The sequence below is a fragment of the Lolium rigidum genome, chromosome 4 (assembly GCF_022539505.1).
Source record: "Lolium rigidum isolate FL_2022 chromosome 4, APGP_CSIRO_Lrig_0.1, whole genome shotgun sequence".
NCBI lineage: Eukaryota > Viridiplantae > Streptophyta > Magnoliopsida > Poales > Poaceae > Lolium > Lolium rigidum.
Genome location: NC_061511.1, coordinates 67,285,186 through 67,308,403, shown reverse-complemented (window position 1 = coordinate 67,308,403; position 23,218 = coordinate 67,285,186). Strand labels below are relative to the sequence as shown.

General features: G+C 46.7%; 2 protein-coding genes across 2 annotated transcripts; both read right to left on the bottom strand.

The window, feature by feature from the left end:
* Positions 1-10,598: 10,598 nt before the first annotated feature.
* LOC124708560 (BTB/POZ and MATH domain-containing protein 1-like) lies at positions 10,599-13,897 on the bottom strand. Its single transcript, XM_047240239.1, has one exon. It carries the CDS (start codon positions 11,577-11,579, stop codon positions 10,599-10,601), a length of 981 nt encoding a protein of 326 aa, XP_047096195.1. The 5' UTR covers positions 11,580-13,897.
* Positions 13,898-18,046: 4,149 nt separating this feature from the next.
* On the bottom strand, positions 18,047-19,141 carry LOC124647200 (BTB/POZ and MATH domain-containing protein 1-like). The gene has a single exon (XM_047187172.1). The coding sequence runs from the start codon at positions 19,139-19,141 to the stop codon at positions 18,047-18,049; it is 1,095 nt and encodes a 364-aa protein (XP_047043128.1).
* Positions 19,142-23,218: the final 4,077 nt, after the last annotated feature.

Sequence of the window (23,218 nt, the reverse complement as noted above, 5' to 3'; positions counted from 1 at the left end):
TGACTACATCCCAGCGGGGGTACCCCGGTGGGCATATGCCTCCATTTGAGCTTGGTTAGGTCATAGGTACATGTGGTAACAAAAATCATCCCATATGATCTCAAGGTTCTCTCCGGTTCACCTCCGAGGGAGTTCCCCCTATACATCCAGAATCTGCCTAAGTGTAGGAACCCCATATCCGAATATCCTTGGATATAAAACCACCTCAAATATTTTTTTGTATGTAATGTGAACAAACACAACTTTTGGGGCCATTCACACCCTCCGAGGCTCGATTTCTGACAAAACCCTACTTCTGTTGACTGCGCGGTCTACCCCTTTGACTACATCCCAGCGGGGGTCCCCCGGTGGGCACATGCCTCCATTTGAGCTTGGTTAGGTCATAGGTACATGTGGTAACAAGTATCATCCCATATGATCTCAAGGTTCTCTCCGGTTCACCTCCTAGGGAGTTCCCCTATACATCCAGAATCTGCCTAAGTGTAGGAACCCCATGTGCGAGAAGCCAGCCACACCTGGGGGGTATGCTTGGATATAAACCACCTCAAATCAATTTTGTGCATGCCATGTGGACACACACAAGTTTTGGGGCGATTCACACCCTCCGAGGCTTGATTTCTGACGAAACCCTACTTCTGTTGACCGCGCGGTCTACCCCTTTGACTACATCCCAGCGGGGGTCCGCCGGTGGGCACATGCCTCCATTTGAGCTTGGTTAGGTCATAGGTACATGTGGTAACAAGTATCATCCCATACGATCTCAAAGTTCTCTCCGCTTCACCTCCGAGGGAGTTCCCCCTATACATCCAGAATCTGCCTAAGTGTAGGAACCCCATGTCCGAGAAGCCAGACAAACCTGGGGGGTAGCCTTGGATATAAAAACACCTCAAATCATTTTTGTGCATGCCATGTGGACACACAAAAGTTTTGGGGCGATTCACACCCTCCGAGGCTCGATTTCTGACGAAACCCTACTTCTGTTGACCGCGCGGTCTACCCCTTTGACTACATCCCAGCGGGGGTCCCCCGGTGGGCATATGCCTCCATTTGAGCTTGGTTAGGTCATAGGTACATGTGGTAACAAGGATCATCCCATATTACCTCAAGGTTCTCTCCGGTTCACCTCCGAGAGAGTTCCCCCTATACATCCAGAATCTGCCTAACTGTAGGAACCCCATGTCCGAAAAGCCAGCCACACCTGGGGGTATACTTGGATACAAAACCACCTCAAATCAATTTTGTGCATGCCATGTGGACACACACAAGTTTTGGGGCGATTCACACTCTCTGAGGCTCGATTTCTGACGAAACCCTACTTCTGTTGACCGCGCGGTCTACCCCTTTGACTACATCCCAGCGGGGGTCCCCCGGTGGGCACATGCCTCCATTTGAGCTTGGTTGGGTCATAGGTACATGTGGTAACAAGTATCATCCCATATGATCTCAAAGTTCTCTCCGCTTCACCTCCGAGGGAGTTCATCCCCCTATACATCCAGAATCTGCCTAAGTGTAGAAACCCCATGTCCGAGAAGCCAGACAAACCTGGGGGTAGCCTTGGATATAAAATCACCTCAAATCATTTTTGTGCATGGCATGTGGACACACAAAAGTTTTGGGGCGATTCACACCCTCCGAGGCTCGATTTCTAACGAAACCCTACTTCTGTTGACTGCGCGGTCTACCCCTTTGACTACATCCCAGCGGGGGTCCCCCGGTGGGCATATGCCTCCATTTGAGCTTGGTTAGGTCATAGGTACATGTGGTAACAAGGATCATCCCATATTATCTCAAGGTTCTCTCCGGTTCACCTCCGAGAGAGTTCCCCCTATACATCCAGAATCTGCCTAACTGTAGGAACCCCATGTCCGAGAAGCCAGCCACACCTGGGGGTATCCTTGGATATAAAACCACCTCAAATCAATTTTGTGGATGCCATGTGGACACACAAGTTTTGGGGCGATTCACACCCTCCGAGGCTCGATTTCTGACGAAACCCTACTTCTGTTGACCGCGCGGTCTACCCTTTGACTACATCCCAGCGGGGGTCCCCCCGGTGGGCACATGCCTCCATTTGAGCTTGGTTTGGTCATAGGTACATGTGGTAACAAGTATCATCCCATATGATCTCAAAGTTCTCTCCTCTTCACCTCCGAGGGAGTTCACCCCCCTATACATCCAGAATCTGCCTAAGTGTAGGAACCCCATGTCCGAGAAGCCAGACAAACCTGGGGGGTAGGCTTGGATATAAAAACACCTCAAATCATTTTTGTGCATGCCATGTGGACACACAAAAGTTTTGGGGCAATTCACACCCTCCGAGGCTCGATTTTCTGATGAAACCCTACTTCTGTTGACCGTGCGGTCTACCCCTTTGACTACATCCCAGCGGGGGTCCCCCGGTGCGCATATGCCTCCATTTGAGCTTGTTTAGGTCATAGGTACATGTGGTAACAAGGATCATCCCATATTATCTCAAGGTTCTCTCCGGTTCACCTTCGAGAGAGTTCCCCCTATACATCCAAAATCTGCCTAACTGTAGGAACCCCATGTCCGAGAAGCCAGACAAACCTGGGGGGTAGCCTTGGATATAAAACCACCTCAAATCAATTTTGTGCATGCCATGTGGACACACAAAAGTTTCGGGGCGATTCACACCCTCCGAGTCTCGGTTTCTGACGAAACCCTACTTCTGTTCACTGCGCGGTCTACCCCTTTGACTACATCCCAACGGGGGTCCCCCGGTTGGCATATGCCTCCATTTGAGCTTGGTTAGGTCATAGGTAAATGTGGTAACAAGTATCATCCCATATGATCTCAAGGTTCTCTCCGGTTCACCTCCGAGGGAGTTCCCCCTATACATCCAGAATCTGCCTAAGTGTAGGAACCCCATGTCTGAGAAGTCAGACACGCCTGGGGGGTAGCCTTGGATATAAAACCACCTAAAATCAATTTTGTGCATGCCATGTGGACACACACAAGTTTTAAGGTCATTCACACCCTCCGAGGCTCGATTTCTGACGAAACCCTAGACTGGGGTCCTGGGGGATCTTTACCGCCCTTATACATAGGTTTTCGCAAATGGGTTTGCCAAAATAGTACTGAGGAAGAAATAAACAAATCAAAATGATTGGGATTAACAATTATATAGGTAAGAATTATCTTTGTACTAAAACAAAGTGTAAAAGTAAAAAAGGGTGCATAGGTTGTGCCGACGGCCAGGTACTATGCCGTGGGTAACCGTCGGCACAACAGGAGAGGGGCCCAGCAGTCAGCTGTTGTGCCGACGGCCGTATTTGTGCCGTGGGCCACCGTCGGCACAGCCTGAACGGCGCTGTGACGGCCTAACGGTTGGGCCCGCCTGTCAGTCCATGTGCCGACGGTTGCCATTGTGCCGACGGTGACCTTCGGGCGCCACCTTGCTGTGCCGGCGGCCAGGGTTGCGCCGAGGGTGACCGTCGATGTAACCTGCGGTGTGCCGACGGCCGGCCTGAGCCGACGGTCAGCTCCGCCACCGGTCGACGAGGGCCTTTGTGCCGACGGCCCCGACATTTGGCCGTCGGCACATCGCCTGGCCGTCGGCACACATGAACTCTCCCGTAGTGATTTACATCTTGCCTTGTCAGTCATAGACGGTGTCGATGTGGTTATAATGCACACGAGATATCAATTTACACGTACTACTAATTATAATGCACATGAAATATTTGGCATTAACAATCATACCACAAGTTTACCGGTACGACAATAAATATTTGTAAAGGAAGATGACATAAAATAATATATATGTCACATACAATTTTTGTCATTGAAGACTACCCCTCCCATCACTTTAAATAATAGATATGTGTCTGGGTTAAAGTCATCTTATTGATTTTGGGAGTGTACTGTTAAAATTTCTAAGTTTCTAGATGAAACTTAGAGAAAACTAAGAGGGGGCTGATGGCCCTACCTCACACGATTTCAGCTGAAGCCTTGTTATGAGGGCCGATGATGTTTGTTGTTTAATTTTCCATCAAAAGTGGAGAATCAAGGTGAATTTCCTTTTTTTTAAATGGGTCATAGGAATTTGACCACCAAAAAATAGGAATTTTATAAGAGTTGCCTTAGTGTCCTAGAACAAGGAGCTTTTCACTATAAGTCAAAAGTCTTTCTACAAGATGGGGCCTTTCACCCCTTGCTCGTACGAGTGCATGCAAATTCTATGTTCATATGGGCCCTGCAATGTTTGCCGCCTCGCTTTTCATATGTATTCACTCTTAGTTTACGTTAGATTAGGTTATAGGAACATGAGAACCCAATAAAGAGGCACAAACTTACAAGGAGTGGATCAACAACCTTGAAGTGGGAAGTTTTCACTATAAGTTTAGAATCTTGACACAGTGTATCCTGCTTATTGGGTTGCGGCGGCATTGGTTCGCCATCAACGACATGGTGTGGTGATGTCGACAGATCACTATGTAAAATTGAGGTAAGTAATAAAATGGTTATAATTGTTTCACACTCCTCTCTATAAAATGCAGTTACGTAAACCTTCCATTAAAAACCCTTTTCTAACAAGGTATGCACATATTTGTGAATTAACGGAAACACTATCTATAAATTAGTCACAAATTTTTAACCTCTCCAGCTCCGCGAGTGAAGGAGGTGCCACTTCAAAGATGTTTGTTGACCTTTACTCGGTAAACTAACATTACCCTTATTAGGACATATGCAAAAGGGGGAAGTATTTTTTAACCTTCCTTGCGTGATTTCATGTGAAACCCTAGTACGTGGGCCCAAATATGTACCCCTAGATTTTAATCATGTTTTGAATCTGAAAAACCGCAAAGAGGAACTTGTGTGTCAGATGCTAGTCGATGTTCAAAGACGTCAAGAAAAGAGAATGGGAAGAGTCCGTTTCTATCCGCTTGAGTCGGCCCGTGGTCTGAATGCGTCGCGCGGTCCGGTCAGCCCGGACAACACGCGGAGCGGCGCGACCCATTCGGTCTGTTGCTGGCCAAATCATCTTGCATGTATCAAATATTGCATACATATATGAAGATTTGCTTGAAGCAAAAAAGAAATTAAAAACATAGTAGAAACTACATCGTCTTTGTCTTGGCATCGCCTAGTCGTAATTGTCGGAGTGGTAGTGGCGGCGGCACGTGGTCTCATCGAAGACCTTAACGATGAAGTCGCTTGGAAGATGAGCTTGTGGAAGAAAATGACCGGTGCTTGCCTGCTTATAAAGGGCCGAAGCATTGGATACTGGCGCGTAGAACGAAATGTTGGCATTGATGGGGGCGCGACTAGAGTACTTCCATTTGATTGCTAGAGGTAGAAGATTGTTGGGTCGCTACCATGCGGGCCTAAAATACAAGCGGGCGGACACGAGAGGACACGCACCGATGCAGCGCTTCCCTAAATTTGGTGAACGGATGCGTCGAGGCGGACGGGTTGATCCATTTGTGTTGCCCCATTGGAGCGTCTGCGGGCTGTCCGGCCGCGCGCGGACCGAAACGAAAAGCTTATGACCGGGTGTATCGACCCGCTGGGAGATGCCCTCATTGCTGTCACTCGATCTCTCCCTGAATGAATGGAGAAGAGAGAGTGAAACTTGGGATTAAAATGGTGGTGGTGAATTTTGAGGACGTACCTTAGGCATGCACCGTAAAGTTGTCATGCTTGGACAAAGTGATAAACGATTGACTGGCTTAGACTGACTCGCTCGCGAAGGAACTGAGTTCGCGTGCTGGTTTGAGAAATCAGCTAAGGAAGATTAGGTAAGCCGTTTTAATTAGCGAGTGAAGGAAGTGAGTACGAACCAAAAGAGTGGGCGCGGAAAAGTCAAAGGAAGAGTCGCCGCGCTCCCTCCCACTGTGCATTTGCATTTGCATGTACGGACCGACCGCGGTTGTAGCCGTGCGCGCAAAATCCAGAACGTTTCGAGCGGAGCCGAGTCGCGCAAAATCCACGTGCTGGCCTAGTCAACCACCCGCGCGCGGACGCGTGTGTTTCCGTTCCGAGCCAGCCGAGCCGCAGGAGATGATCCGCGTGGTAGCTAGCTAGTGCCAGGCTGGCGGCAAGAGGAGACGTCGCGTCCACACAGGACGTTCTGGCGCGCGCAGACTTTCTGCCTCTCTGTCGCCCGACGGAGGCCGGCGCCGCGCCCCCGGATCATTAGAGGACGACGCCACCCTGCGCCCCCGGCTTAATTAACTATCTTCAGCTCAAGCACCAGCACCAGGGTGAAAGGGAAGATTCACAAGTTAGAAAAAAAAGCTCCCTAACTAGACTAGAGAGAAAAGCCAGTGAGAACATCATCAGCAAAATAAAGGAGCAGCAAATATGAGAGGGTTAACAAACAACCCTGAGCTGTGATGAGGATGAGGAGGATTTAGCTATTTCCTACAAGGGGCAAAGCTATTTTTCTCTTAAGGTGAAAGGGCAAATATTAACAATAGGAGATTGGTAACTAATACGTTGCCACCCAAATATCAAACTCAGGGAACTTAAATTTTAAATTAAGAGTACTCAAATTTCCCACTGTTAACATTTTTGGGCCACAGAAGCGCATTCCAGTGACTTAGGGCCGTGGTTTAGGTTGGGCATTAGGATCAATAGTAATGGTCCAATAGCTCTATTCCATTCTGACAGCTTGTGCAAATTTCATTTCTGACCAAGGGGAGAAGGCAACGAGAAGAAAAGAGAACTTTCAGGCATACTGGAGACGCAAGGAACTAGTAATATGCATCAAACTACCTGTCAACCAAAGTAATTTGTCAACAGTTAGATATGTAATGCTGTAGCATGAAAAAAAGAAGTGAAAATAGACTAGGGAACATTTTGACACCTCCTGGTAAAGAGATAAATTAAGAAAAACTTTGATGCACTATTCGTTTTCATCCAAAACTGTCTATTCACGGAAAAACTTTGATGCCACAGAAGTTGAAGGACCAATGGAGATTCACTCAGCATTGTTACCTGATAATTCAGAATGCAATTAGTTCTGGACTACTATGAAATGTTGCAAACATTCAGTGTAATGTTGTGAACGTTCAGTGCATTGTTGCACAGATTCCGTGAATGATCCAGTGAAATTATAATAGATGAAGCACATACCAACAGAACTAGTTTCTGCTAGTGGTCCAAACTAAAACCGTGGAACATAGTAGTAACATTTATGAAACAAAAGGGCATGCATAATACTAGTTGCACTAAATCGAATAAATAATGGTAGATATAGCCATGTGGTAGTTATATATACCAATTGAACTAATGTATTGCCATATGTATAAACTAAAACCATGGAATAGTGCCATTTCTGAAACTAGTGAGTCTGATACTAAATTAGAATCAGGGTACCAAAATTTCTTAGTGCTGATTTTCCCCCATGAAGCATGCTTGGGATGGGGAAACGGATTCTGGCAATTTACCATTCAGACTAGGAGTGGCAGTAGCATAGCTAGGATTCTTTCCACAGTTCCACTGAGCCCTGGCTGAAAACAACGTATACTAATTAATAAACTGACCCTCAATCTGCCCACATCATTTTCTTCCGAAAAGGAGCCCACAAACTCTACATTCATTGACACACGCAGCCACAAACTGCCCATATCATGCTATCCATACTGTTCATATAATCGTATATACTGTAGCACTAATACATAGCTTAGTTGCCTCTAAATTACGTAACCTTTGCCAAATTTATAGGCAAACAACATAGTTAACACAGAAAAAAAACTATGATTACACCAATTGACACCATCAACATGCTTGAGCAAATATAAGATTAAGAAAGAAACTTTTTGGTAGAATGGTGATGAAGATTTTTTATGGATAGTGCACAAACTGCAAACTGTGTGCCTCTTCTTTATATAACATATGCCTTTTTAGAAAGCTAATTTGCTTTCTAAAAAGGCTTCAATTTCGGAATGGAGGTAATAAGGTACAGGAGCTTTCACTGGGCACAAGGGGAGAGAGAAAGAAAATCCAAACAGAGAAACAAAGAAACTTGACTGGTGAAAACAATCATATGGGAGACTTTAGCTTTCTTTTTAAGGTAAAAGCGCAAGGATTAAGACATATAAGGTTGATAACTGATACTCTGCTACTATTTGAATTTAGGGTACTCGAATTTTAAGCCGTTGACGCTGCCTCAGATTCATGGTTGAGTCGAGGCTCTGCGGCGAATTCTGCAAGTTAGGATTCAGACAGGGAGGGGGCTGTGGTTTATGTTGGGCAGTAGGATAACAAGATCTCCTCAATAATTTTCTCCACTACAACTTGTGACGCAGCAGAAGGCAACTAAAAATAGAACTTGCAGAGGCCTAGTGGAGATGGAAGAAAAGACGCCATCAAACTAACTGTCAGTAAAAGTATTTGTTGGATTAACAGTTACAGTTGTAGATTCGAAAAAAAAACAGTTACCGTTGTAGATGTAGATGTGCGTGAAGCATATTACTGATAAAGTGAAACAAAAACGGAGACAAAAAAATTTGACATGCAGTGGGGAGAGAGATAGGTTAAGAAACTGCGATGTGTTTCAGAAAGCCATAGAACTTGCATAACAAATGGAAATTCAATCAGCAAAGGTACCTGATAATTCACAAAGGCCACTAAATCCAGGATGAATTGCAAGGTAGCACACATCAACGAAATGAGTGCATACCAAGATAACTAGTTAATGCAATGAGTCTAAATTAAAACCATAGATCAGAGTACTTTTACTTAGTCGACTCATGACAACAATGTAGCTAGAAACCATAACCATTCATGCGCCACCATTGCCAGCAAATCAATATAAGAATCAACCAATGGACTACGGTGTGTGGATGCATTGTTACCTGATAATTAAGAAAAAAAAAAAGAATGCCATTAGTTCTGGCCTACTAGATAATGTTGCAAACGTTCAGTGCATTGTTGCACACATTCAGTGAATGATCCGGTGAAATTATGATAGATGTAGCACACACCAAGAGAACTAGTTTCTCCTATTGGTCCAAACTAAAACCGTAGAACACAGTAACATTTATGAAACAAAATGGCATGCATAATACTAATGGCACTAAATTGAATAAGTAATGGTAGATATAGCCATGTGGTAGTTATATATACCGATAGAACTAATGTATGCCATAAGTATAAACTAAAACCATGGAATGGTGCCATTTCTGAATCAACAGAGCATGCATACTACTGGTTTAGAAGAAATACATACTACTAATAACAACAGCTAGTGATAGTCTACTAAATTAGAATCAGGGTACCAAAAATTTTCACTGTTGATTTTGCCCAAAGAAGCATGCTTGAGATGGGGCAACGGATTCTGGCAATTTACCATTCGGACTGGGAGTTGCAGTAGCATAGCTAGGATTCTTTCCACTGAACCCGGGTTAAAAACAAGGTACTAATTAACAAACTGACCCTCAAACTGCCCACGTAATTTTTCCTTCTGAAAAGGAGCACCCGAACTATACAGAGTTAAACTTTGCCAAGTTATAGGCAAACAATATAGTTAACACAGAAAAATAGGTATGATTACAACAATTGACACCATCAACATGATTCTCTTCATATTAGCCACAACATAATGGAGAGCAAATATAAGGTTAAGAAAGACTTTTTGGTAGAATGGTCACGGAGATTATTTTAAGGATAGTGTGCAAACTGCAAATTGCGTGCCTCTTGTTTGTATAACATAGCAAAGTAAGTTACAGGAGCTTTCACTCGGCAAGCGGGAGAGTAAAAGAAACTCCAAACAGAGAAACTAAGAAACTTGACTGGTGAAAACAGTCATATGGGTAGACTTTAGCTTTCTTTTGAAGGTAAAAGGGCAAGATTAAGACATATAAGGTTGCTAACTGATACTCTGCTGCTATTTGGATTCAGAGTACTCGAATTTTAAGCTGTTGATGTTGCCTCAGATTCATGGTTGGGTTGAGGTGATGCGGCGAATTCTGGCAAGTTAGGATTCAGACAGGGAGGGGGATGTGGTTTATGTTGAGAAGTAGGATAATATGATCTCTTCACTAATTTTCTCCGCTATAACTTGTGACGCAGAGCAGAAGGCAACAAAAAATAGAACTTGCAGACCTAGTGGAGATTGAAGGAACGACTGCATCAAACTAACTGTCAATAAAAGTATTCGTTGGATTAACAGTTACAGTTGTAGATCTGCGTGAAGTACAATACTGATAAAGTGAAAAAACAGAGACAAGGTTTTTTGACATGCCCTGGGGAGAGAGATAAGTTGAGAAACTGCCATGCGTTTCAGAAAGCCAGAGAACTTGCACGACAAATGAAAATTCAATCAGCAAAGGTACCTGATAATTCACAAGGCCACTAAATCCAGGGTGAACTGATAGTTCGACGAAATGAGTGCATACCAAGAGAACTAGTTAATGCAATGATTCTAAATTAAAACCATGGATCAGAGTACTTTTACTTAGTCATGACAACAATGTAACTAGAAACCATAACCACCCATGCGCCACCATTCCCAGCAAATCCTAATAAGCATCAACCAATGGAGTACAGTGTGTCGATGCAGCACCTGTCAATCAGCTCCTTGACAAGCGATGGGCAGCTTCTTTTCAGATTCTCAAAGTCTTGGTGGGTCATGGCAGCCGACAGGCATCCTTCAGGTCGTTGCAGTTGTGGAGCTCGGCTAATGCCAGGATGTTGGCCGCCGTGCCCAGGCTGATGCTCTTGCACAGGTTGTCTTCGCAGAGCAGCTTCAGTCTCTCCATGCCGTACCGGTCCGCCGCCACGAACAGGTGCTGCGCCATGGCGCATTCCTCTTCTTTAGCCATTTCCGGCCACGAGTCAGTGTACAAGAAACGGAGCAACGCCCTGAACACCTGCCCCTCCATGTCGGCCACGTGGACAACGTCAGCAGCACCGCCGCTCTCGCTCATGGAGCCGAAGAGCTCCGCGGCAAAGACAGGTGACCGGGTAGCGAGCAGCCACCGGTGCGCGGCCAGCATCTCGCCGCCGACCTCGAACACCACGTCCGCGCCCTTGCCGGACGTGAGGAGGTTGCCGAGGTGCTGGATCAGGTCGGACGGTGGCACAGAGACGCACCTTGGCGCGGAGTTGTTCTTGGCCGGCCCCACATCCTCGGCGTGGAACCCGTTGAGGACGACGATGTCACACCTGATAGTGAAGGAATCGTCCCTGAGATTCTTCGATTTCTCCAGGGCACTCCTCTCAATGAACTGGTCGCATCCCTTGGCTCCACGGCTGACAAAATCCAACTCGCCTGACTTAAACAGCGGCGCTGGCGTCTTGCTCTTCTTGGGGAAGAATGGCACGAGGTGGCGACGCTCCTCCGCCGCGAAACCGAACTGGACCAACGCCTTCACCGGACTGGCCACGTCCTCCTCGAGGACGAGGTAGAGAGAGATGCAAGCCGGGTAGAACCAAGCTTTACCGCTCGGGTAGTATTTGATGCTCCAGCGGTGGCCTGCGGCGGTGAAAGGGGGAGACTTGATGGAGTGCCCTTCGGAGAGGAACTTGGTGCCGGAGTAGCCCTCGATCTTGAGGATGTGGTGCCCGCTCGCCGTGTCAGCGACGATCTTGGAGGTGGTGGACGACATGGCCAACCTAATCTCTCCGGCGAAGGTTGATCACTACCGCTTGCCGTGTGGTGCTAAGTGGGAGCAGGGGAATGGATTGGGAGTTGGGGTTTGTTTAGGAGGAAGAAATCGAGAAGGCAAGGAGGAAAAAGGGGGCAAGAGAAATGTTTTCAATATGGGAAATGTTTGGATCTGTTTTTAGAGCAACTCCACCAGCGACTCCAAATAATACCAACAGCGCACATGCTAGCTACGTATTGTAGTAATCACAATAACATGTGCCCGGAGTAAATAATAAAGGAGATAGGAGATAGAGTGTTTAGATGTTAGATAGGAAATTGTAAAGGTAGGTGGGGAGAGGGGCTGATGCGTGGCCTGCCGCCCGTGGCACGCGCGCAACAGCACACATGCTAGCTACCAATAGCATGTGCGGAGAGCAAATGACTAACGTCCATCAAACTACTTGGCAGTAAAAGTGTTTGCTGGATTAACAGTTACAGTTATAGATATGCAAGATGTATGATACTGATATAAGTGAAAAGGACACAATTTAGTTTTGACATGCCCTGGAGAGAGATAAATTTAGAGAACTGACATGTGTTTCAGAGAGCCAGAGAACTTGCAGGATAAATGGAAATTCAATCAGCAAAGGTACCTTATAAGGTTGAGTTGCAAGGTTGCGCACTTTCGACGAAATGAATAAGGCTTATTTTACAATGCCACTGAATCCAGGTTGAATTGCAAGGTTGCACACATTCGACGAAATGAGTGCATACCAAGAGAACTAGTTAATGCCATGAGTCTAAATTAAAACCATGGATCAGAGTAACATTGCTAAAACAAGAGGGCATGCACACTACTAATGAGTCATGACAACAACGTGAAAACCTCAAATGCAGACCGGGCTACACATGGCTCGTTATCCGGATCACCCATGTGCCATGAGATTGATGAAAAGGAGGTACCTACTGAGTGTATTTACAATGTATAGTACTTCATATATATCTTGCTATTTACGAGCTTGTTTATTTTGAAAGGTCCCTGTGCCACTTAAAGCCGCTGACACGGCCATGTGATTCTTCAATGCACCTGCCACTTCGCTATCTCTCTGCCGATTCTCATTTAATTACTGGTTTGCCATTAGCAGTCCGAACATCAAATATCTCAGCCACGTTTTGAACGAGCATAATTTGACTACTACATGATGTTGGCAGAAATTTGCAAACTCATCAACACAAGCACACACAAAATCAGCAGAAAAAATGATTTGCAGAATGAAATCTTCAGCATAACAAAACGCGCCAGATTCATTTTTAGCACTCCAGATTCATGCAATATCTATTACAGGACAAAAATCCATGCTCGCAAAAACAAAATCAGTTTAAACTCTCATGCATAGATTTTATGTTTTGGAAAGAATCAGCGGAGTCCTAAAAATTAGAAGCAACGATCGATAATTCAAATATATATGTATTTAACATATGTGATGCAATGTCCAATACACATTGTAAAATTACAACAGTGCGATTGTCATTAGGTTAGCGGAAAATCCTTCACTGCGGGAAATCACTAGGTGCTGAGATCAGCAATGAAGTGGTTTTCTGTATAAGACCAATAGTAAATAAAACTGAAGTTTTGATGACTGAAAGTTAATCCTACCAATTACTATTTACATGAAGAAGAAATTTCAGATCTGAGATGAAAGTGTTGAAGAAGAATGCAGATGGCAAAATTGGAGAGCACGAGTATCGGACAAAAAGAATTAGGGGCAAAAATCATGTACCCAGACAATATAAACACAAGGAACAAATTGTGAGCTACCAGATCTGGACGTGAGGAATTGACTAGCTGGACAGTCACCATCGGCCGTGCAGAGTAGAGGGAGACCCGGATCCAGGTGCTCCAGCCGCTGGAGTGGAGGAAGACACCGGATTCTGGTGCTCCGGCTGCTGGAGTGGCGGAAAACGCCTCCACGCCCACTCCTCCGACTCTAGCCACGCCGGAGCTAAAAAAATTCAGACTCATGTTCTGAATATGTGCTTGGTACTAGGCTACTGTCATCCTTTTATATGTTCCTATCGATGCTTAGTACTAGTCTACTACAGTATCATCCTTTTGTATGTTCCTCTCCATCCAGTGGGAAATTAATCGAGAAAGAATTCCATCGAATTGGTATCTAAACTAATTTGGGGTCTTGGCAATATACAGTTTTGGGATCATAATTAACAAATTGCAGGACAAGAAGAGGAGGTGCAGAGTGGCGGTGTAAGAGCCTGATGTTATACCTGCCAACGGAGTTGGACGAAGGGGCGCAGGGCATCAGTCGCCGCCACGGCGCGGACGGCAAGGGCGCACGCGGCGGCCCGGCCTCGGTCTTCGCCACGGCGCGGACGGCGGCAGACTCACGCGGAGGCCCGGCCTCGGTCGCCGCCACGGCGCGGATGCACGACGGAGGCGCGAATCAGAGATGCGAGTGAGCCGTCGTCGACGCCCGCAAAGCCGTTACAAAAAATGGGGGTCGACCGGCCCCTAGCCGTCACCCCATACGAAGTATACACATTTTCAATAAAATAATTTTTATTCCATTAATAAATAAATAAAAGACTAGTCATACTCATATCTAAGCCTATAGTACATATGTACTCGTAGTCGCCGTCGTCGGAGGAGCCATCGTCGTCGCTTGCCGAGCGTGGCTCGAACCTACGAAGCGGCGGTGTTGGTGGTGGTTGATCCGGGGACAGATGGCCGCAGCGACACAACGTAGGCCGTCGCTGCCACGGCGTGCACGGTAGGCCTGTTCCTCCTTCACCCACCAGGACCGGCCAGCCTCCACCGGCGACGGCAGTGGCGGTTTCAGAGAGGCACGGATGGCCACGCATTGGCTCGGGAAATCTTTCGGGTCGTCGGGGCACCTGAAGTCGTTGGCGACCATGGCGTACTCTGACGGCGCCTTCCACTCCGGTCCCTCCTCCGGCTCCCCCAGCTGTGGGGGAGGATATGGCGTCCGGGTAACGAAGCCGCCGCTGTCGCTGCCACCCTTCTTCGGCGGCTGGAAGTGAGGGTATCGCAGGCGGGGGTAGTCGCCCGCCAAAATGTGGTTCATCACTCCCTCGAGAGTCCGGCTGCCCCCACCATAGCCGTCGTCCGGCCTCGTTGTTGTCCACGGGAGGCGGCCCGTCCCCCTTGTACCTGGCAAGCTCCATATCCTGGCGATTGGCGGAGAAGGCGTCCCAAGTTGTGGCGTTGTCGGGATTCCAGCGGGGATCCATGCGCTGCTCGGGGTGAGCTCGGCGTAGTAGTGGTGAGTGATGGCCGCACACCGAGCTGCACCTTGGGGGGCGAGGGAGACTGGCACGACACCGGCGCTCAGACGCCAGCCCGGGGGCATATGAACCCCGTCGGGCAGGGGTAGTTTGAGGCGCTGAGCGCCTCCACCTCCGCGTGCGTGAGAGCAAGATCACCGGACTCCATGGGTGAGATGTCTGGAAGAAATCTGTAAAACTAGGTTGAGATGTGGCCCTTTCACCACTTCCCGGCTTTATATAGTGGCAACAATGGCTTAGTGTAGCACTAATACATATAATCATACATGCCTGGGAGAAATCCATACTGTTCATATAATCATATATACTGTAGCACTAATACATAGCTTAGTTGCCTCTAAATGACGTAACCTTTGCCAAATTTATAGGCAAAGAACATAGTTAACACAGAAAAAAGCTATGATTACACCAACTGACACCATCAACATGCTTGAGCAAATATAAGGTTAAGAAAAAAACTTTTTGGTAGAATGGTGATGAAGATTTTTTATGGATAGTGCACAAACTGCAAATTGCGTGCCTCTTCTTTATATAACATAGCAAAGTACTACCCCCATTCCAAAATATATGCCTTCTTAGGAAGCTAATTTTGCTTTCTAAAAAGGCTTAAATTTCGGAATGGAGGTAATAAGCTATAGGAGCTTTCACTGGGCACAAGGGGGGAGAGAAAGAAAATCCAAACAGAGAAACAAAGAAACTTGACTGGTGAAAACAATCATATGGGAGACTTTAGCTTTCTTTTTAAGGTAAAAGCGCAAGGATTAAGACATATAAGGTTGCTAACTGATACTCTGCTACTATTTGGATTCAGGGTACTCGAATTTTAAGCCGTTGACATTGCCTCAGATTCATGGTTGAGTTGAGGCCCTGCGGCGAATTCCGCAAGTTAGCATTCAGACAGGGAGGGGGCTGTGGTTTATGTTGGGCAGTAGGATAATAAGATCTCCTCAATGATTTTCTCCACTACAACTTGTGACGCAGCAGAAGGTAACAAAAAATAGAACTTGCAGGCCTAGTGGAGATGGAAGAAACGACGCCATCAAACTAACTGTCAGAAAAGTATTTGTTGGATTAACAGTTACAGTTGTAGATTCGAAAAAACAAACAGTTACAGTTGTAGATGTACGTGAAGCACAATACTGATAAAGTGAAAAAAAAACGGAGACAAACTTTTTTGACATGCAGTGGGGAGAGAGATATGTTAAGAAACTGCCATGCGTTTCAGAAAGCCATAGAACTTGCATAACAAATTGAAATTCAATCAGCAAAGGTACCTGATAATTCACAAAGGCCACTAAGTCCAGGATGAATTGCAAGGTAGCACACATCAACGAAATGAGTGCATACCAAGAGAACCAGTTAATGCAATGAGTCTAAATTAAAACCATATATCAGAGTACTTTTACTTAGTCGACTCATGACAACAATGTAGCTAGAAACCATAACCATCCATGTGCCACCATTGCCAGGAAATCATAATAAGCATCAACCAATGGACTACGGTGTGTGGATGCATTGTTAACTGATAATTAAGAATGCCATTAGTTCTGGACTACTAGATAATGTTGCGAGCGTTCAGTGCATTGTTGCACACATTCAGTGAATGATCCAGTGAAATTATGATAGATGTAGCACACACCAAGAGAACTAGTTTCTGCTATTGGTCCAAACTAAAACCGTAGAACACAGTAACTTTTATGAAGCAAAATGTTATGCATAATACTAATGGCACTAAATTGAATAAATAAGGCTAGATATAGCCATGTGGTAGTTATATATACCAATAGAACTAATGTATGCCATAGTATAAACTAAAACCATGGAATGGTGCCTTTTCTGAATCAACAGAGCATGCATACTACTGGTTTAGAAGAAATGCATACTACTAATAACAACAACTAGTGATAGTCTACTAAATTAGAATCAGGGTACCAAAAAATTTCACTGTTGATTTTGCCCAAAGAAGCATGCTTGAGATGGGGCAACGGATTCTAGCAATTTACCATTCGGACTGGGAGTTGCAGTACCATAGCTAGGATTCTTTCCACTGAACCCGGGCTGAAAACAACGTACTAATTAACAAACTGACCACATCGTTTTTCTTTCCGAAAAGGAGCACACTAACTATCCAGAGTTAAACTTTGCCAAGTTATAGGCAAACAATATAGTTAACACAGAAAAATAGCTATGATTACAGCAATTGACACCATCAACATGCTTCTCTTCATATTAACCACAACATAATGGAGAGCAAATATAAGGTTAAGAAAGAAACTTTTTGGTAGAATGGTCATGGAGATTATTTTACGGATAGTGTGCAAACTACAAATTGCGTTTGTATAACATAGCAAAGTAAGTTACAGGAGCTTTCAATGGGCAAACGGGAGAGAAAAAGAAACTCCAAACAGAGAAACTAAGAAACTTGACTGGTGAAAACAGTCATATGGGTAGACTTTAGGTTTCTTTTGAAGGTAAAAGGGCAAGGATTAAGACATATAATGTTGCTAACTGATACTCTACTGCTATTTGGATTCAGGGTACTCGAATTTTAAGCTGTTGATGTTGCCTCAGATTATGGTTGGGTTGCGGCGATGCGGCGAATTCTGGCAAGTTAGGATTCAGGCAGGGAGGGGGATGTGGTTTATGTTGAGCAGTAGGATAATAAGATCTCTTCACTAATTTTCTCCGCTACAACTTGTGACGCAGAGAAGAAGGAAACAAAAAATAGAACTTGCAGACCTAGTGGAGATGGAAGGAACGACTGCATCAAACTAACTGTCAATAAGAGTATTTGTTAGATTAACAGTTACAGTTGTAGATATGCGTGAAGTACAATACTGATAAAGTGAAAAAACAGAGACAAACTTTTTTGACATGCCCTAGGGAGAGAGATAAGTTGAGAAACTTTCATGCGTTTCAGAAAGCCACAAAACTTGCACGACAAATGAAAATTCAATCAGCAAAGGTACCTGATAATTCACAAGGCCACTAAATCCAGGATGAACTGCAAGTTCGATGAAATGAGTGCATACCAAGAGAACTAGTTAATGCCATGGGTCTAAATTTAAACCATGGATCAGAGTACTTTTACTTAGTCATGACAACAATGTAGCTAGAAACCATAACCACCCATGCGCCACCATTGCCAGCAAATCATAATAAGCATCAACCAATGGACTGCAGTGTGTCAATCAGCTCCTTGACAAGCGATGGGCAGCTTGTTTTCAGATTCTCAAAGTCTTCGCGGGTCATGGCAGCCGAGAGATTTCCCGGAGATATGAGGAAATCGATGCAGGCATCCTTCAGGTCGTTGCAGTTGTGGAGCTCGGCTAATGCCAGGATGTTGGCCGCCGTGCCCAGACTGATGCTCTTGCACAGGTTGTCTTCGCAGAGCAGCTTCAGTCTCTCCATGCCGTACCGGTCCGCCGCCACGAGCAGGTGCTGCGCCATGGCGCATTCCTCTTCTTTCGCCGTTTCCGGCCACGAGTCCGTGTACAAGAAACGGAGCAACGCCCTGAACACCCGCCCCTCCATGTCGGCCACGCGGACAACGCCAGCAGCGCCGCCGCTCTCGCTCATGGAGCCGAAGAGCTCCGTCGCGAAGACCGGTGACCGGGCCGCGAGCAGGCACCGGTGCGCGGCCAGCATCTCGCCGCCGACCTCGAACACCACGTCCGCGCCCTTGCCGGACGTGAGGAGGTTGCCGAGGTGCTGGATCAGGTCGGACGGCGGCACGTAGACACACCTTGGCGCGGAGTTGTTCTTGGCCGGCCCCACATCCTCGGCGCGGAACCCGTTGAGGACGACGATGTCGCACCTGATGGTGAAGGAATCGTCCCTTAGATTCTTCGATTTCTCCAGGGAACTCCTCTCAATGAACTCGTCGCATCCATTGGCGCCACGACTAACGAAATCCAACTCCCCTGACTTGAACAACGGCGCTGGTGTCTTGCTCTTCTTGGGGAAGAACGGCACGAGGTGGCGACGCTCCTCCGCCGCGAAGCTGAACTGGACTAGTGCCTTCACCGGGCTGGCCACGTCCTCCTCGAGGACGAGGTAGAGAGAGATGCAAGCCTGGTAGAACCGAGCTTTACCGTTCGGGTAGTATTCGATGCTCCAGCGGTGGCCAGCGGCGGTGAAAGGAGGAGACTTGATGGAGCGCCCATTGGAGAGGAACTTGGTGCCGGAGTAGCCCTCGATCTTGAGGATGTGGTACCCGCTCGCCGTGGCCGCGATGATCTTGGAGGTGGTGGACGACATGGCCGACCCGGTCTCTCCGGCGAAGGTTGATCACTTCAGCTTGCCGTGTGGTGCTAAGTGGGAGCAGGGCGAGTGGATTCGGAGTTGGGGTTTGTTTAGGAGGAAGAAATCGAGAAGGGAAGGAGAGGAAAAGGGGCAAGAGAAAAATTTCCAATTTGAGAAAGGTTCGGATCTGTTTTTAGAGCAACTTCACCGGCAACACTAAAATACTACCAACAACACATATGCTCCTGGTTAATTCCAATAGTGTGACGTCTCAGAACAGGTACCAAGAGCATTCTAGCGATTCCGTCAAAATTCGCACGATATCGATTCTAAGACGCTCTTCGACACGACGTGCGTGACGAATCACACACGTGATGCTAGTGGAATTACCACGAACGGTTATATTACAACATGTTTACAATATAATTCACAAGAAAGACTCTAAGGAGTCAAGAATATAAATATAGAAGGTTTAGTCACGTTCTAGAAGTGTTCGAGTACCCTGAATTACAATTGAGTAACAGTAAAATGGAACTAGCTAGGCTTACCCACAGCGATTTAAGCCTCTGGACCGTCGGATCGGGTCGTCCAACGCTCAGGATTGTTCAGTTGTCTCGCCGTGTGTCGCTGTGGTCGTTTCACCGCACTGGGCCACTTGTCCCGGCGAGCCAGCCATCTCTGGGCTGCTACTCCTAAGACCGATCAGGAAGCCATGTCGTTAATCGGGCCAAAATTTGTTAAATTGCAAGCCCAGACTGTTTAGCCCTCTACGTGGGACTGCTCGGCCTTGTATGGCGACCGTGGCAAGATTTCCCGTCTTCATGGCCGCGTACTTCAGCGAGTTGCGCCGCCAACCGCCGCCGCCACCACCACCACCGCCCTCCTTCTCTGGCCCTATCACCATCGCTCGTACCCTCCATCACCGTTTTTGTGAGTCTTCTTCTCCCGTCCCTTGTCCAAACGTAGCCCAGGTCACGGATAGCGACATGCCCGGCGGAGATGGGAGAGGTGAGGGCTCCAGCATCTTTGGCCTCCGATCTTCGTCCTCGTCGGGTTATTCTACCAGGATTATTATTTCAATGGTGGCTGCCGCAGGCGCTCTTGTTCCAGCCGGGGTTGGGAGAAGCCGTGTGGAGGCTCCGTCTGCCACACCATGATCAGTTCAAGGCAATGCTTGTTCAGCACAAGCTAGGTAATGACATGGATTTATTCCTGCCAAGATTGCATGGGCGTACAATCTGTAATACAACATAGAAACCAAATACATTCTGATTCCACAATATAGACCATATCCATCTGTTGCATATACTCATGACAATGTATAACGGAAGGTTACTATTTTCAGTACTGGTTGGGCTGAGCAAACTATACTGCAAGACAAGGATAAGTGGTGATGTAGTTATGCTAGATGGATTGTATCAGTGCACAGTGTTGCCTTCATTGCAACTCAAGTCTGAAGCAATACAATTGTTTTTGTTATGGGATATATGGATTTATGCACGATTGTTGCAAATCCAGGAGGAGATACATCCTTCATATTGGTTTCAGCTAGATGGTTGGAAAAGCTATTGTATGATGGTACACAAACAACTGGTAATACCTAGAAGATATGACATGTTGAATTATTTGCTTCTGGTGCATCCTTCATATTTCATGAGTGTATCCTTTGGCGCACCAATAGAAGCTGTATTTGCATCGGTTATTGATATATGAGGAACACTCACTTGACCCCAATAAATCTTTGCTGGCTTTCAGAAAATTTAGGATGTAGCTAAGCGATGTGATCTCTGTATATATGCTTGGTGGCAATTATAATGAGATCACCTTGTGACTTTCAAAGGTCATCTTTCCTTTATCTTAAGATGATGGGAAAATGTTGCAAAAAGTCGAATATGTCATTCATGCATGTTAATTTTGTTTGTTTCTTAACTTTCTCGAATAGTTAGGTTTGCCTAGGTTATCTTTATAATCATTTCTTCTATCACACATTATAAGGAGTTGATGTTTCAAATAATCCTTATAGAATGCTGCCTATTACGGATACAGTCATCATCTGTATGATATACGCTAGCATCCAGGGAATATTGATACTAAGGAAGGTGTGCTGCCATGGGTAACTCTGCTGGAGCAGTTGGTGTCGGTTCAAGACATTCATGCTGCTAGGAGGTGTAGCTTGACAACCAGGACATCCAATGGGATTGATCTGTAGTGGACTTTATGCAAGTATTATTATTGTGTATGGCCTCTCAAGATGTTGTGTGACTACGTTCTGCCCAGTTTGGCACGTGCAGCCACTCTTTTTATATGGCATAGCATACTACTATTGTACATGCACTCTGTTATCTTAAATCAGATATATGGTACTCCCTCCGGTCTTTTTTAATTGACTCGAATTTAGTACAAAGTTGTACTAAATCCGAGTCAATTAAAAGAGACCGGGGGGAGTATTTGTGAAGATATAAATATTCTGGCTGAAAATAAAACTAACCGACATTATTTCCAAATAGTACACATTTCTCAAATATTGGAACATATCCATAATTTTATTACTCATATGTCATGAAAATAGGCGGGCGCGGCAACGCGCGCTTTTATGATCTAGTATAATTTACAGGTTCTAGAAGGTTTAGTCACGTTGTTAATAGAGATAAGATAGGCACACGAGTTGTTAGTTTGTTAGATGTAAATCTTGTGTAAAACCCTAGGCCACCGGCCTCCTATATATACATGATGTGATCGGCCCCTTGAGGTCATCGCCTTCCGCCTCTCTCTTCTCTCTCTAGTTCCGTTTACATGGTATCAGAGCCATATCGGCTCATGTCTTCTTCCTCCACTTCCGCAGCCACCTCATGGCAGTCACCTCCTCTGTCACGGTGCGGCTCAACCATGGCAACTACATGTTGTGGCGCGCGCAGATGAGCACCCACCTCCGTAGCCACCCCCATCTCCTTGGCCATGTCGATGGAACCACCAAAGCCCTTGCCGACACAATCGAGCAGACCAACGGCACTGGTGTCGATGCGGTCACGGCCAAGATCACCAATCCGGACTACGCAACCTGGTACGTTCGTGATTAGACGGTCCTGAGCGGCTTCTTCGCCACTGTCACTGAGGAGGTCCTCGCCACCATCATGGGGGCGGTCACCACGCACGATGCGTGGATCGTGCTGGAGAGCATGTTCGCCTCCAGGTCCAAGGCTCGGATCATCCAGATCCGTACCCAGCTCACCGCCGCCAAGAAGAAGGGCACCCCGGCGGCTGACTACTTCCACCACATGAAGAGCCTGGCGGACACCCTGGCTGCCATCGGCAAGCCTCTACGCGAGGAGGAGACCATCTCCTACATCCTCGCTGGACTCGGGCCGGACTACGACCCGTTGGTCACCTCCCTCACCACGCGCACCGACGACATCACCCTTGACGAGGTCTACTCCCACCTCCTCACCTTCGAGCATTGTCACGAGCAGCACGACGCCGAGATCCAGCTCGGCCCTAGCGGTCACGCCGCCAGCTTCTTCGGGCGCCAGAGCGGTGGAGGCCGCCAGCACGATGGACAACACCATGGCAGAGGCCGTGGACATGGCGGCCAAGGCCGCGGACGCGGCGGTTTTGGCCGCGGTGGTGGTGGCCACGGTACACCGCCTCAAGGACGTGGCAGGCTCAGCCTGGTGGGAAGAACGCGCCAGGAGGAGCGCGCCAGCTGTGCCAGATCTGCCACAAGGCTGGTCACATCGTCGTGCGGTGTTACAACCGCTACAACCACGCCTACAACGACGACGAGCCTTGTCGTCGTGGTGAACAGACAGATGCCATGGGATGGCTTAAGTTGGGGCCGAATGTGCGCTAGAGGATTCGGGTGAGGGTTTTGGTATGGATGAAGAGGTTTCCGGATGGATTCCTCAAGAACTTGGCCTTGGCCAGAGGTAGAAGAAGATGAACACGAGATCTATTTCCTCCTCAGATCTTTCTATTCCTTGGTCAAAAGAGGTTACACGTTTCTGGATACAGCATAACACACAGGACATGCCCGCGAAGGGCTGTGCCCCCTCTCCTTATATAGGGGAGAGGGTGGCTGATGACCCACAAGTATAG